Source organism: Ursus arctos, unplaced genomic scaffold (assembly GCF_023065955.2).
Source record: "Ursus arctos isolate Adak ecotype North America unplaced genomic scaffold, UrsArc2.0 scaffold_34, whole genome shotgun sequence".
Lineage (NCBI taxonomy): Eukaryota > Metazoa > Chordata > Mammalia > Carnivora > Ursidae > Ursus > Ursus arctos.
In genome coordinates, this window is record NW_026623030.1 from 546,785 (window position 1) to 561,323 (window position 14,539).

General features: G+C 48.2%; 2 gene segments (V, D, J or C); both read left to right on the forward strand.

The window, feature by feature from the left end:
* Window positions 1-9,140: 9,140 nt before the first annotated feature.
* Window positions 9,141-9,664, forward strand: LOC125282119 (immunoglobulin lambda variable 1-40-like). The segment is given in 2 exon segments: window positions 9,141-9,223; window positions 9,336-9,664. Coding segments are annotated over 2 exon segments (387 nt in total).
* Window positions 9,665-13,769: 4,105 nt separating this feature from the next.
* On the forward strand, window positions 13,770-14,279 carry LOC125282118 (immunoglobulin lambda variable 5-45-like). The segment is given in 2 exon segments: window positions 13,770-13,815; window positions 13,942-14,279. Coding segments are annotated over 2 exon segments (384 nt in total).
* The last annotated feature ends 260 nt before the right edge of the window (window positions 14,280-14,539 follow it).

Sequence of the window (14,539 nt, forward strand, 5' to 3'; positions counted from 1 at the left end):
TTTTGAATTTTTCTTTCCGGATAAAGTCTAAGACACCGATCGATTTGTGAATGTTGAACCACCCTTGCATCCCAGGGATGAATCCCACTTGGTCAATATGGATAATCCTTTTAATGTGCTGTTGGATTCTATTAGCCAGGATCTTGTTGAAGATTTTGGCGTCCACGTTCATTAGGGAAATTGGTCTGTAATTCTCCTTTTTGATGGGGTCATTGCCTGATTTGGGGATCAAGGTAATGTTGGCCTAATAGAATGAGTTTGGTTGCTTTCCTTCTGTTTCCAATTTTAAATACATTTAGGAGAATAGGAATTATTTTTTCTTTGAATGTTTGGTAGAATTCCCCAGGAAAACCATCCGGGCCTGGAGTTTTGTTTTTTGGAAGGTTGTTTATCACCGACTCAATCTTTTCATAATTAAATGACCTGTTTAAAAAATCAATTTCTTCCTGTTTCAGTCTTTGCACTTTATGGGTTTCCAGGAAGGCCTCCATCTCTTCCAGATTGCTTAATTTATTGCCATAAATCTCTTGATAAAAGTTTCTAATAAGCCTTCCAATTTCATTGGTGTTGGTTGTGACCTCTCCTTTTTCATTCATAGTTTTATTAATTTGGGTCCTTTCTCTATTCTTTTGGATAAGTCTTGCCAGTGGTCTGTCAATGTTATTGATTCTCACAATGAACCAGCTTCTAGTTCTGTTGATCTGCTCTGCTGTACTCCTGGTTTCTCATTCATTGATTTCTGCTCTAATCTTGGTCAACTGCTTCCTCGTGCATGGATTAGATCTGTCCCTCTGTTGCTGTTCCAGTTTCTTGAGGTGAGAATATAAAACCTGCATTTTAGATTTTTCTATTCTTTTGAGTGAGGCTTGGATGGCTATGTATTTCCCCCTTAGGACTGCCTTTGCAGTATCCCATAGGTTTTGGACCATTGCGTTTTCATTCTCGTTGGTCTCCATAAATTGTTTAAATTGATATTTGATTTCCTGGTTTATTGAATCATTCCTGAGCAGGATGTTTCTTACTCTCCATATGTATGAGTTTCTTCCAAATTTTTCCTTGTGGTTGAGTTCCATTTTCTAAGCATTGTGGTCTGAGAATGTGCAGGGAATAATTTCAGTCTTTTGGTATCGGTTGAGACCTGTTTTGTGTCCCAAAACATGGTCTATTCTTGAGAATGTTCCATGGGCATTAGAATAGAATGAGTATTCTTTGGTTCTGGGGTGTAGTGTTCTATATATATCTATGAGGTCCAGCTCGTAGAGTATGGCATTCAAAGCCCTTGTTTCTTTGCCGATTTTTTGCATGGGTGTTCTGTCTATTTCTGATAGTGGAGTGTTGCGGTCCCCTACTATTAACGCATTTTATCTATACGTCTCTATATTCTGGTTAAGAGTTGGCTTGTGTATCTTGCTGCTCCCCTGCTGGGGGATATATATTTATAATTGTCATATCCACTTGTTGGATACATCCTTTAAGAATAATATAGTGCCCTTCTGTGTCTCTAACTATATTCTTTAGTTTAAAATCCCAACTGTCTAGTATGAGAATTGCTACCCGAGCTTCCTTTTGAGGTCCATTAGTGTGAAAGATGGTATTCCATCCCTTTACTTTCAGTCTGAATGTATCTTTAGGTTCAAAATGAGTCTCTTGTAGACAGCAAATGCATGGGTCATGTCTTTTTATCCAATGTGCAACCCTGTGACATTTTATGGGAGCATTTAGGCCATTTACATTGAGACTGATTATTGAGAGATACGATTTTAATGATGCCATGTTCCCAGTAAAGTCTTTGTTTCTATCGATTGTGACTTTCTGTTCTGTATTACTCTTGGGGCCTTTTTACCTTTATAGAACCCCCCTTAATATCTCCTGTAGGGCTCCTTTCGTGGTTATGTAATTGGTCAATGACTGGCGCTTCTGGAAGGTCCTTATTTCTCCATCAATTCTGAATGACAGCCTTGCTGGATAAAGTATCCTTGGCTGCATGTTTTTCTCTGAAAGAGCTTTAAAAATGCCTCCCCAACCCTTTCTCTCATTCCAGGTCTATGTAGACTGGTCTGACATAATTCTGATAACTTTGTCTTGGTAGGTGAGAAATTTCTTTGCCCTGGCCACTTTCAATACTGTATCCTTGGATCTAATATTTGCGAATTGCACTGTGATGTGACGTTATGTGGTGTAGTTTTGTTGTGGTTGAGCTTGGGAGGGGTCCTCTCTGCCTCTTGGACATGGAAATTTGTTTCCCTTGCTAGGTTAGGGAAGTTTTCAGCTACAATTTGTTCAAATATCTCTTCTAGATCTCTGTTTTTCTCCACCTCCTCGGGGATGCTGATGATTCTGACATTGGAACGTTTCATTGAGTCAGTAATCTCCCGCAAACTACATTCCTGAGCGTGGATTTTTTGAGTCCACATTCTATTTTAGCTTTTTCTTCCTGTAACCCATCCTCCAATTCGCTGATATGTTCTTCTGCCTCATTCACCCTGGCTGTCAGAGCCTCTAGTTTTGACTGCATCTGGCTCATAGAATTTTTGATTTCTGCCAGATTCGCTCTCATTTCTGCCCTTAGAGATTCTATATTCTCATTAACATTTTCATTAATACTTTTTTCAAGTCTACACCTCATCTTGACCATTGTTACTCTGAATTCCATTTCTGATAATTTGGTTATATCCATATCCATTAGTTCTGTGGCAGAGGCCACAGACTCATTGTCTTTTCTTTGCTTGGGGGGACTTCTCCTTCTCGTCATTCTGATGAGGAGTGGTTGCAGAGTTGCCCAGAACCCACATTATTGACCGGGACCCAGGCCTTGTGCCCTTGTTTTATATGGATCTTAGGGATGTGGGCTTCTTGATTTTTCAGCCTGCCTTCTGGCGAAGGGCCTGCTGTGCCGACATCCTGTTTGGGTAGATTCTCCGTGTCCCCTGCGAGGGGGGATGGGGATGGGCACACTGTGAGCCCGATTTCCAGGCTTTGGATCTCTGGTGGCTCTCCGTGGAGGTTTACTGTGCCTCTTCTGAGAGTCAAAGCAGTAGTGGCCGAAAATCAGCCTCTGTCTCAGAGGGATCGCAGACCGTTCTCCACTGATGTTCTGGCCACTTTAACTTTGTTCCTTTTGGTGCTGCTCAAGCCTGCAGTGTCCCGGGATGTGCGCCCCACACCCGGCATCCCAGCCCTCACTTCCAGAGCCGGCGCGTCTCTGTCCTTTGTGTTTCTAACACCGCCCGCCACTGCCGCCAGCTGCCCCCACGCATTCCCTGAGCTCCCGGTCTTAGTCTGGTTCCAGTGAGCACACCGCAGCTCCGTTTCAGTCTGGTGGCACGCGTTCCCTGGTTCACGGTCTCAGTCTGCTCTTTTGCCGGTCCGGTCTGCGAGTCCACCCGGTCCCCCATGTAGGTGGCTACTGCTTCCCGGTAACCAAATGCGGCGGCTCCCTCCCCCTTTCGTTTATCTTCTGATATCTGTGCGCGGTTTCACGGCTCCCCTCTTTGTACCTCAATACTCAGCGCTGGAGATGTTCATTTGTAGAGATCCAGATATATCTTCCTGCGTCTCAGGCTGATTCTGTGGATGTTCAGGATGGTATGGTACCTACCCAGCTCGACTCGGGGGACCGGCTGTAAAAGAGGTCCCCAATCCTCTGCCATCTTAACTCCCACCCAATTGTGATATTTTGAACGTATCGCTGAGAATCTTTAGATCCTATAAAGTGTCCAAGGTATACTGATCCCCTGAAGAACCCTCAAAGGACATTCAAACACGCAAACAAACAAAAGCACATCCACTCTCCCCTGGTGTGTCACGTCAGATGTGGCACATATGGGTCCTTCAGGTTTATCTGGAATCATCTGTGGGGGTCACTGGCTACTTCTTTTGTTTTTCTGAGCATTAAAAACAAATGTGCCTTTTATTTTCCCAGTGATAATGGGTTATATTCAAGAAAAGTACAAAATGGAAATCCATGACAGGTAAAGTATGGGAAAACCACCGGCAAGTCCAGAGAACAAAGGATAAAGTAGCTCTTTTGTAGAGCAAAGGGTGAGTGTGGAAGGGCTGTGAAAGACAAAATCTAAGGGAGGAAAGGGGAATTCTAGGTAAAACGGCATGTCATTGGTTGAGCTGTGACAATTTCTCATTGGCTGGGCTGTTGCCAGGGGAGGGGAAGTCTTTCTCTTCCTGAGGCAGTAAGGGAGAAGCTAACATAGTGCAGACTTGCAAGGTCTGTCTTCTCCTGCTGGGTCTGCATTTGAGGAGTTGTGGTCTTGAGAGCTCCCCCTACTGGTCTCTGATCTCCATGCAAAAGATTTTTCTCTTACTAATTTTCAGGTAATATATGTACGTGTTTATATTCTCATAGACCAGGACTCGTTCTGTGATGGAGACTCAACAATATCATCAGCCGACCTAAAAAACCATAGTATCTGGATATCAGACCTAGTGAGGTGCAGACACCAGCTGGACTCTCAGGGCTTCGGGCCATGGTGACTGACATGTGTGCATTTGGCCAGCAGGTGGCGCGATGGAACTGCCTCTTGCTCCCTAAGCAGTTCATTAATGAGAACAATTCAAAGGAGCCTGGGTCTGGGACCTGGTACAGTGATCCCAGATGGGACTCAGCAGCTGTGTCCCGTCTGGCCTAGCAGAGTCTCCCCAGGGGACCTGTGTGTGGTCTCAGCAGGTGCTTCCTCCCAGGGCTGTCCGCAGGGCTAAAGCCACCTGCATCCTCCTCAGTGTGGGGTGTGAGCTGAGCTCTAGCACCAGGGATCAGGGAGGGGCTGGACAGTCAGTGGATGGGCCTCATTTGCCTGGACAGCCTCTCCTGGGGCAGAGGCTGGAGGGGAAAATGAGGCCTGAGGCAGCCCAACCCCCTGTGGGGACCAGGGTCTGTGTCACAATTGTCTGCACTCCTGTCCTCATGCTTCTCTCTTGCTGCACAACAGGCCTCAGGGACTAGACTGCATCACCCCCATGGTTCAGAGTCTAGACAAGATTTACTTTGACCCATTCCAATATCCCATGAGTGTCTCTTTCTGCAGACTCCCTGTCCCGGCCTGTGCTGACCGGGCTGTGCTCCCGTCTGCACGTCTACGAACAACAGTCAGACTCTCGCCTGCACCCTGAGCAGTGGCTTCCGTGTTTGCGGCTCCTCCATTTACTGGTTCTAGCAGCGGCCAGGGAGCCCTCCCCGGTATCTCCTGGACTACTCCTCAGACTCAGATAAGCACCAGGACTCAGGGGTTCCCAGCCGCTTCTCCGGATCCAAGGATACCTCGGCCAACGCAGGGCTTCTGCTCATCTCCGGGCTGCAGCCTGAGGACGAGGCTGACTGTTTCTGGGCTACGGCTCATGGCGGGGGGAGCAGCTCCCATTCCTCACAGTGTCTCAGACGAGGAAGAAGTGGGTCAGAAACCTCTGGACCCAAGAATCTTGTTTCTGAGCCTCTGTCCAGAAGACACTATATGGACAGACACAGCAGGGTGGTCGCTTCTGCATGAGGATCTGTCATTCATCAGGGAAAGAGAGACACTCCTGTAAGGCCCATAATGTGAGATGAAATGGGAACATCGCAGGAAGACACAGACAGATGAGATATCAGAGCCCAGCTGCCCATCACCCTCAATCTGGAGATGATGAACAGGAATCAACACGGTTTCCACAGTGAAAATGCGAACACTCACCCACACATCAGTTTCGCCCTCTTATTCCATGAAGTGTGACCTCGTGTCACTGCTGATGCATCCGCAGCTGATGTATGGACACTAACCCTGGTCACAGACACTCTCTCCTCTCTCTGAACCAGCTACACATGAACTTGGACCAGATCCCACAGACTCTCCCTGACAACACCCCCCACTCCCTCCTCTTCTCCGCTCTGCTCCCCTGTCCTTCAGGCTTCAGTTTCTCCCTCTGCCTCTTCAGGTCTCCATTCTGTCTCCATGTCAGGATTTCAGAGAACACTGGAGAGGATGGTGCTGTAGTTTCCCTGGAGACTAGGCCAGAGAATGAGCAGAGCACACAGCTGCCTGCAACCCCTCCCATTCTCCTTCTTGCTCTCACCCCAGGCTCTGTGTTTTCTGTTCCCAACACTCCCAGTCAGTCTCTTTATAGATATGAGAGAGAGTAGAGGGAGAGGGAGAGAGCACAGCAGGGAGAGGCAGAGGGAGAGGGAGGGAGAGTCTTAAGCAGACTCTGCACTCAGTGCCCTGTGGGGGGCTAGAGCTCAAGTTCCTGAGATCATGACCTGAGCTGAAGGCCGATGCTTAACTGCCTGAGCCACCCAGGTGCCCCTCAGGACCCTGAGATTAGGAGCAGAGCCAAACCAAGAGTCAGACCCTCAACCAACTGTGCCCCCAGGCCTGCCCCAGTCATTTTCTCTAATATGAAAACAAAGTTCTTACATTTCCTGAAAAGAATGTGTTCATCTACCTTTAGGTATTTGCACGTGGGATCTATTGATTTTTACCCACTTCAGAATTAACTGATGCTCCACCCATGGGGAGTGTTGGAGGAATCCACAGACAATAGAGGGCCTGCATACTTTAAGATATGTGATTATTTCTCTTATGCTCCAGATTCTCATTCCTAAGAATACTCTGGATGGTAGATTCAAAATAGAAACATTTTTCGATACTTAACGTCCCAGACTGTAGTGTTTTTTTCACACAGGTCCATGCATCAGCAATAACTTGTTCTCACTCTGGTAGACACTGGGGGACATGAGGGACTGTAGGTCTCGCTGGGATGTGGGGGCAGGAAGGAGGGGGCTGCAAGATTCCCCCCACCCTCTGCTTCCCAACACCTGAAAACCCCACAGCTGTAGGTCTTCTGTCTGCAGAGATTAAAAAACAAAATTGGCAGATTTCTTGTCACTTAACAAGACCTGGACTCCTGATTCAGTGAATTGTTCATAGGTTTGCTCTCACATGAGTCCTCCCAGCCTAAATAAATCCTTTTCCAGTAAAAATCTTTGACATACTTACCTCTAAATGCAAGATCAGGACCCTGGAGGTTATAAAGAGACTCAGCAAGGAGAAACATCTCTCAGGGTGTTTCAAAGTCATAAGAGGGACAGGGGTCATGTTGCTTCCTTTTTGGTCACACACACACACACACACACACACACACACACACACAGCCTTCTCCTCCCTCTGAGTGAATAGTGTGTCTGGGACTCTGCAGTTTCCAGGCTTCTCGGTTCTTCCAGAAGTCAGGGTCAGCCTGTGCTCACCCAGCAGCCCTCAGCGTCATAATATCCAGATGGTAGAATCCTCTTCAACAGGAAGCACTGGGGACATCTAGAGTTACTGGGGTCCTGTCACGAGGGCAGCCAGGATGGGCTCTGAACACCTTCTCTCCTGGGACGAGGCTGGTGCTCAGGTGTCTCCGGGGGAGTCTCTGTCCCTGTGGGCAGTTTTCCCCCGACCATCTCTGGGCTCCAGTCAGGGCCTCAGGCTGATCAGCACATTGATTCTGGGACAGCAGCCTTAGGGCTGTTTCCCACAGAGCTCAAACCTTAGAGGAAGTGAGTCACATGCTCTCTGTGCTCTCAGGGCTGGGCTGTCACTCCCTCAGTCACCCCAGGGACACCTCCAGCCAGGCTGCACTCTGACGGAAACTCTTCTGTCCCAATCCAGGGCTACAGGGCCTGTGAGCTCAGGGACACTGTCCCAATTACCTCCACCTCTCCTGCACTCACATGTGGGTTATTTGACAGACACGTCTGGGTCGAGTTAGCCTTGGGTAGCAAAATTTCTTCCTGTAGTCTTGGGTGGCTGAGTGAATAACGGTTCCATCCTGACCATGCTGGACACAGGTGCTGGGACTAGAGCTGTGCTCTCCCCAGAGAGTGGTCTGATCCCAAATCCCTCTGTCCTGGAAGCTTTGTCTCTGTTTGGTAATTTTGTCAGTAGGATGGTTCTGACTTCGTAGGAACAGGGCCCTCAACGGGTTTCCTGGGCACCACGTTGACCTTTCTCACCTGGGAGACCAGGTGCAAGGTACAAATATGTGATTTTAGAAAACAGTATATAAGCTCCTATTCACATGAGAACAGAAGGCATTCCTGTTCCATTCAATCAATCTTACTGAATGGAATTATGTATAAAATAACACATTCTTTATAAATACGAGGTTGGCTCAGTGGTGACTGACAGAAACGCTGTCAATAGGTCCCTGTCACAGCATCTGCAGCTGTCAGTCCTTCTCTCCTAGAACTTCCTGCCAGTTTGTCCTTGTGCTCTGAGGTCAGTGCCACACACAGCCTCATGTGACAGGGCTCCGGCCGACTTGTGTCTGTGCTGGGAGGACAGATCCTCAGAGGCAATCACGGCCCCAGTGGGTGGAGGACTGTTGTTTCAAGCAGGTGGAAAGAGTGACAGGTGACAAAGATGTTCAGTGTGTAACCCTCTAGGAATGCACATGACGGCTTCTACTCAGAACCTGGAGTGAAGAGCTCCCCATCACTTCAGTGCTGAGGGAATCTCAGAGGAAGGAGAGCCTGGAAATCAGGGAGAAGGCAGATAAGAGGAAAGTCCCATCAACCCACACAGAAGGGACCATGTGTCCGTGAGGACCTGTCACTGCTCTGGACTTGATCCAAGTCTCTAAGAGGAGTTTGTATAAGACACACACCTCACTGCTGACCCAGGAACAGGCAAGGGAGCCACAGACAGACTCACTCTGCAGACTCTTAGTTGAGCGTATAGTGAACCCTCCAGTAATGGGAGGTGACATATAGGAACACCTGGTGAGGGCCTAATGCAGGGAACAGTGGCAAAACAGTTGAGCAGGTGGGGTTACAGATGGGTCTGATGGGCCCTGGTTACCAGTCACACAATAGTTTCCCTGAGTCTGGACACCAGGGGGCACTCGGGTCCCATTTCTGAGGTGTCAGGGGGATTAGAGCTGGGACCTGCCCGCTGGTCCTGCCTTTGCCTTAGGCTCAGAGCTCACAGCTGGGACTCCCACCCCTGTCCCCACACAGCCCCTCCCCTCCCCACTGACATCTCAGGCAGAGGGGCCTGACCCAGGGCCAGGGCGGGGTCGGAGATCTGGGGTCTCATTTGCATGGATAGGCCCTCCCTCTCTGAGAGGATGAAGAGGGGAAGGAGGTGATTAGGGGAAGCTCTACTCAGCTGTGGAGCACAGAAGTCAGGATCAGTGATGGTCTCCACCATGTCCTGGTCCCCTCTCCTCCTCACCCTCCTCGCTCACTGCACAGGTGACTGGATGCATGGACAGGGGAAGGAGCCCTAGGATGTCATGTGGATTTTGCTTCCTCTTCTTGTCTGCAAACCCCAGCATCACCCTCTCTGTGTGTCTCCCCTTTGCAGGGTCCTGGGCCCAGTCTGTGCTGACTCAGCCGCCCTCCGTGTCTGCTGCCCTTGGCCAGACGGTCACCATCTCCTGCACTGGAAGCAGTTCCAACATTGGGTATGGTTATTATGCACACTGGTACCAACAGCTCCCAGGAACCGCCCCCAGAACCATCATCTATAATAATAACAACCGACCATCGGGGATCCCAGATCGATTTTCTGGCTCCAAGTCTGGCGGCTCAGCCACCCTGACCATCACTGGGCTCCAGGCTGAGGACGAGGCGGATTATTACTGCTCATCGTGGGATGACAGACTCAGAGTTCCCACAGTGCTCCAGGCCTGAGGGGAAGTGAGACAAAAACCCACTTGTCCATCTGTAGAGGGGGACACACGCCAGCAGTTCCTGCTCAGCTTAGCTTGTGATGCTCCTTATTCCTTTGCTGATGCCCTGGGCCCAGGTCCATCAGAGGCACCACCAAGGAGTGAGGCTCTCCTGTCACTTCTGTCCTCAGAGTCACTCAGAGCAGCCCATTCCTCAATAAAGAGTCTCCATGTGAACAGAAATTTCTTGTTTCATCAGCTGGGATGTTTTACTTCTAGGCTGGACCATGTTATTTTTTTCCTTCTGATTTTCAAATACATCAAACATTTTATTTTGTCTCTGACCATATCATGGGACGTCAGCACTCCCCATGTGGTGTTTGAAGAATAACTCAGTCCTGTGGCATCAGAGATTATTATCTACTTGGTTATAAACAGTGCTGCTGCCTAGTTTGTCTTATTTCCTGATTCTTTCAGAAATGAATGCTCACTTAGATTTGCAAAAGTATAAAAAAAAAACCCAAACTTTTTTCCTTGGAATAAACCTGCACATGCATGTTTATAGCAGTTTCAATGCTCATCACTAAAAACTGAAAGCAACCAGAAATCCGTCCACAGAAATTTACCCCAGGTTTATATCTAATCACCCAAATATGGAACCGAACTGAGATGCCAGCAAATAGGCAGCACATAAATAAAGGGGGACAGAATATGTTAATATTTAACAGTATGGTTATAGTTACATCACATATGGGAAGCAGTGAACACTCTGGAGAGAGTGCAAACATCTACAGTTTCTGGGAGGATAAAAGAGACAACAGGGTTGACCATGTGAACAAAGGAAAATATTTCTGAGCAACAGAATGATTCTATATTACACTGTCACAGCACTGAAATGACACTATGACACTGTCAGAGTCACTGAACACTGTACAACCACACGACAGAACCCAAAGTGTGCAGGTACAACTCATTTGGGAGGTTTGGTTCCCGGGATGGCACGCGGACTGTGACAAACCCACGTACCTACAGCACAGACGTGTGAGCTCAGCTCAGCGCAGGGCTCAGGGGACGCTGCTGAGCTGAGTGATGGTGAAAATGAGTGGAGCCCGTCCGTGTAAGTCACAAGAGATTGCGTGAGCTCTGTGATCTAGTAAGTAAGCTCGTGTCCGTGGAGAAAAGGCGAATTATGTTGACGGGGCTGCACTGCATCCTGGAATTGAACAATCAAGTCAGTGGATTGGCGGTGGTGGGGCCAGATTTCTCACGTTCGGAATGGAAGTTGACAGAAATAACCAGGGAAGGAGGCTTGAGTGAAGCGTGCGTTCATGGGTTAGAGCTGGAGCTGGCAGCTTGGAATCGTGTGTCCTTTGATGGAGACAGATAATCACCTGTGGAAACAGTCACCACTCTGTGCATGTTCCCTGGTTAGTTGACTCATATAGAAGTCCTAGGTCTGTCAGCTGAGTGGGAGAACAAGCAGAGATGCCCCGTAGCCATGAAGTGCACTGTCCCAAATACCGCTCTCTAATACCATTCTCCCGGAGGACACGCGGGCTTCTTTGGAGAAATCTTAATCTCCAGACCAGGAATTCCACAGGGTGAGTGTGGAGCACCTTCTAGTGTCAGAAAGTGAAGAATCCTTTAAGTCAAACACAAGCACATCAGCACAAACAGACACACACACACACACACACACACACACGACAGGGTGTGTCAAGGAGCTCATGAGCGAACTTAAAATGCTTCCATTGTGTAAAACTGGAAAGATGTGAGCAACCAATAAATGTAATGGTATTAGTTTATAACTCAAAGTCTAAAATAGCTCTCCATGGTCCATATTGTTCACTGTTTGAACAAATGAATAAACGGAGGAAGAAGAGACACATTCCAGCACAGAGATTTCAAGTAACAGGTGCTAACACTTAGCATGAAGGGTGTCGGGCATGATCCCCACTCAGCAAGTGTGGACAAAGTCACCCAAACAAGGAGAGTCTGAGAAAGTGTCACAGTGAGAGAAGATGAAGGAAGCGTCACAACTACATGCCACAGAGAATCCTGGACTGGATCTTAGAACAGCATAGGGACATTAGGTAAAAACTAAGACAATCTGAATAAAATCTGAATAAACCATGGTTGTTAATTTTTATGGGTTGAACTGTATCTTCATCAATTGATGTGATAAAAGTTCTAAAAACTCTTGTATTTCAGGATGTGACCTCATATGGACATGGGGTTGCTGCAGATGTAGTCAGCTGAGTTGAGGCCAGTAAGGTTTACTCTCATGTGTCATAGATTTTTTTTTTCTCTCTCTTTGGTTTTCCTCTGACTCTTTGGTTGAAATGATGCTGAAACGCATCACAGTATTTTAGAGAACAGAACCTAGGAAATGCAGTAGTTTTATTACTGTGAATCTATGAAGGCATTTACCAAATGAACACGATGAAGCCTCAATCTGAGTGGGATGCCTTGTTCTGGGAGCCCCTTGATGTAGGAGTGGAGAAAGAAGTTCTAAGAAGAGGGAGGTCCCTTCTACAGTGTAAGGATATATTTCCATCCTCATACTGAGAATACCTACAAAACCAGACTAATAAAAAGGAAAATGAATCCTAAGTATATCAGAGAGATACAAGACATACTGAATTCCCAGGTTAACCATGAAAGGAAAATGAAAAATAGAGTGAGAATGAACAGTGGACACATTTTTGTTGAAAGTATTTTAGTCTCATGACCAATGCAGACATCAAATGCCAGGGCCTGTGCCCTGGGGTTAATGGGATGTTCCAGGAGACTCGTAATACAGCAACACATTACTCTCACTGTAAGAATGGAGACTCTTTTATCAGGTGTGAACCAGCAGTGAACTCTGGGAAACATTAGGCCACGGAGTGAGTGTATCCTTACAACATTCTATTTCTATGACTTTCCCAGAAACAGGCCTTATGATTTCTGCAAAGCAGCCCCACTGTCCCCTCGTCAGTGACACAGCTGCCCTGATGCACAGCTGGGTCATCCAGGTTTGTCTAGAAAGTCCTGTAATTACATAGGCACATATTTCCATCTCCCATGGAGCAGGGCTCCTCCTGAGTGAGGAATTACTGTAAACGAGCACAAACGTCAGAAACATAGTACGGGTCTCCCTAACTTTGGAAAGTTCTCTTTACACCACTTGGCTTTTATGGAATATTTATATTCGTAGCTGCTTTTAGTGCTAAAAGAAATCTGAAATAATCTGATTTTCATTTTCACAAAAACATAAGTGCCGACATAGCCCCTAGTATTAGTTGTGCAGGGAGCCTCTATAGGACAGTGCAAACCCAGCAACATGAGGGGTGCCTTCCAGCGCCTTCCCTGAGATCTACACACAGCAGCTCAACAACAGGCCACCAGAGCTGTGACCCATGTGTGTTATCATATGTGCTTTCCTGCTTTTTGTTGGACATCTGCAGGTAAATTGTGTCCTTTGGGATTAGAGAGCCTAAGGAAAGTTAGTTACCCTTTGAGTCTGGAAACAGGCAAAGATTATCATATCAATTAATGTTACACACTTCGTTGCCTCATGCCATTGGGGCTGCCTAAGGTTTGCTGGGGATGATGTACTTTCAGACAGCAGGGGAAACATGCACTCTAAGACTTGGTCCACGGATGTGTGTATCCACAGGGATGTGGTGAGCTGCAGAAATCACCTGGGCTCTCAGGGCTTTGGGACACAAGGACTGCTGTGCCCATGACCAACAGGGGGCGCTGTGGGACTGCCCTGTGGTCCCTACTTGGCTGATCCTTGAGGAACTTTCACTGAAGGGAACTTGGCCAGGGATTGGGGTCTGTGCCCCCTGATGGGGACTCAGCAGCTGTGTCCTCTCAGTCCTGGCAGAGTCCCCTGAGCAGGGACCTGTGTGTGGTCTCAGCAGGTGGTTCCTCCCAGGGCTCTCCCCAGGGCTGAAGCCACCCCCATCCTCCTCAGCGTGTGGTGTGGGCTGAGCTCCAGCACCAGGGCTCAGGGAGGGGCTGGGCAGTAACTGGGTGGAGCCCATTTGCATGGACAGCCCCTCCTGGGACAGAGGGTGGAGGAGAGAAGGAGGCCTGGGTCAGCCCAGCCCACTGTGGGGACCAGTGTCTGTGTCACCATGGCCTGGACTCCTGTCCTCCTTGTGCTCCTCTCCTACTGTACAGGTAGGGACAGACCTTGGAGAAACAGGCAGCTCTCAAATTCACTCTTCCTGAAGTCAGCGTCTTGATAATTTTCTCCCTATGTCTTGTCCCTTTAACCACACTGTGTTGGCAGGTTCCCTGTCCCAGCATGTGCTCACCCAGCCGCCCTCCCTCTCTGCATCTCTGGGATCATCCGCCAGACTCACCTGCACCTTCAGCACTGGATTCAGTGTGGGCAGCACCAAACACACTGGTTCCAGCAGCAATCAGGGAGCCCTCCCTGGTATCTGCTGAGGTTCTACTCAGACTCAGATACGCACCAGGGCTCTGGGGTCCCCAGACGCTTCTCTGGCTCCAAAGATGCCTCGGCCAATGCAGGGGTCCTGCTCATCTCCGGGCTGCAGGATGAGGACGAGGCTGACTATTACTGTGGTATGTATCATGGCAGTGGGAGCAACTACTGTTACCCACAGTGTCTCAGATAAGGAGGAAGTGAGACAAAACCCCCTCCAACAACAGGTCTTGTCTCTGAGCCTCTTTTATTGAGAAGCTTCTGGGGAGGCTTCTGTAGGAGAGAGTCCTGGTGGGAGGACATGACCTGGAGGAGGGAGAACTGACACACAGACTATGCTGTCACCTGAGCTAGCACAGATGTCCCAGGAGCATACCTAGGTGAGGGATAGTGCCCACCTGTACATGTGCCAGGTTCTGGGGTAAACTAAATATAATAATAAATATGCAGTGA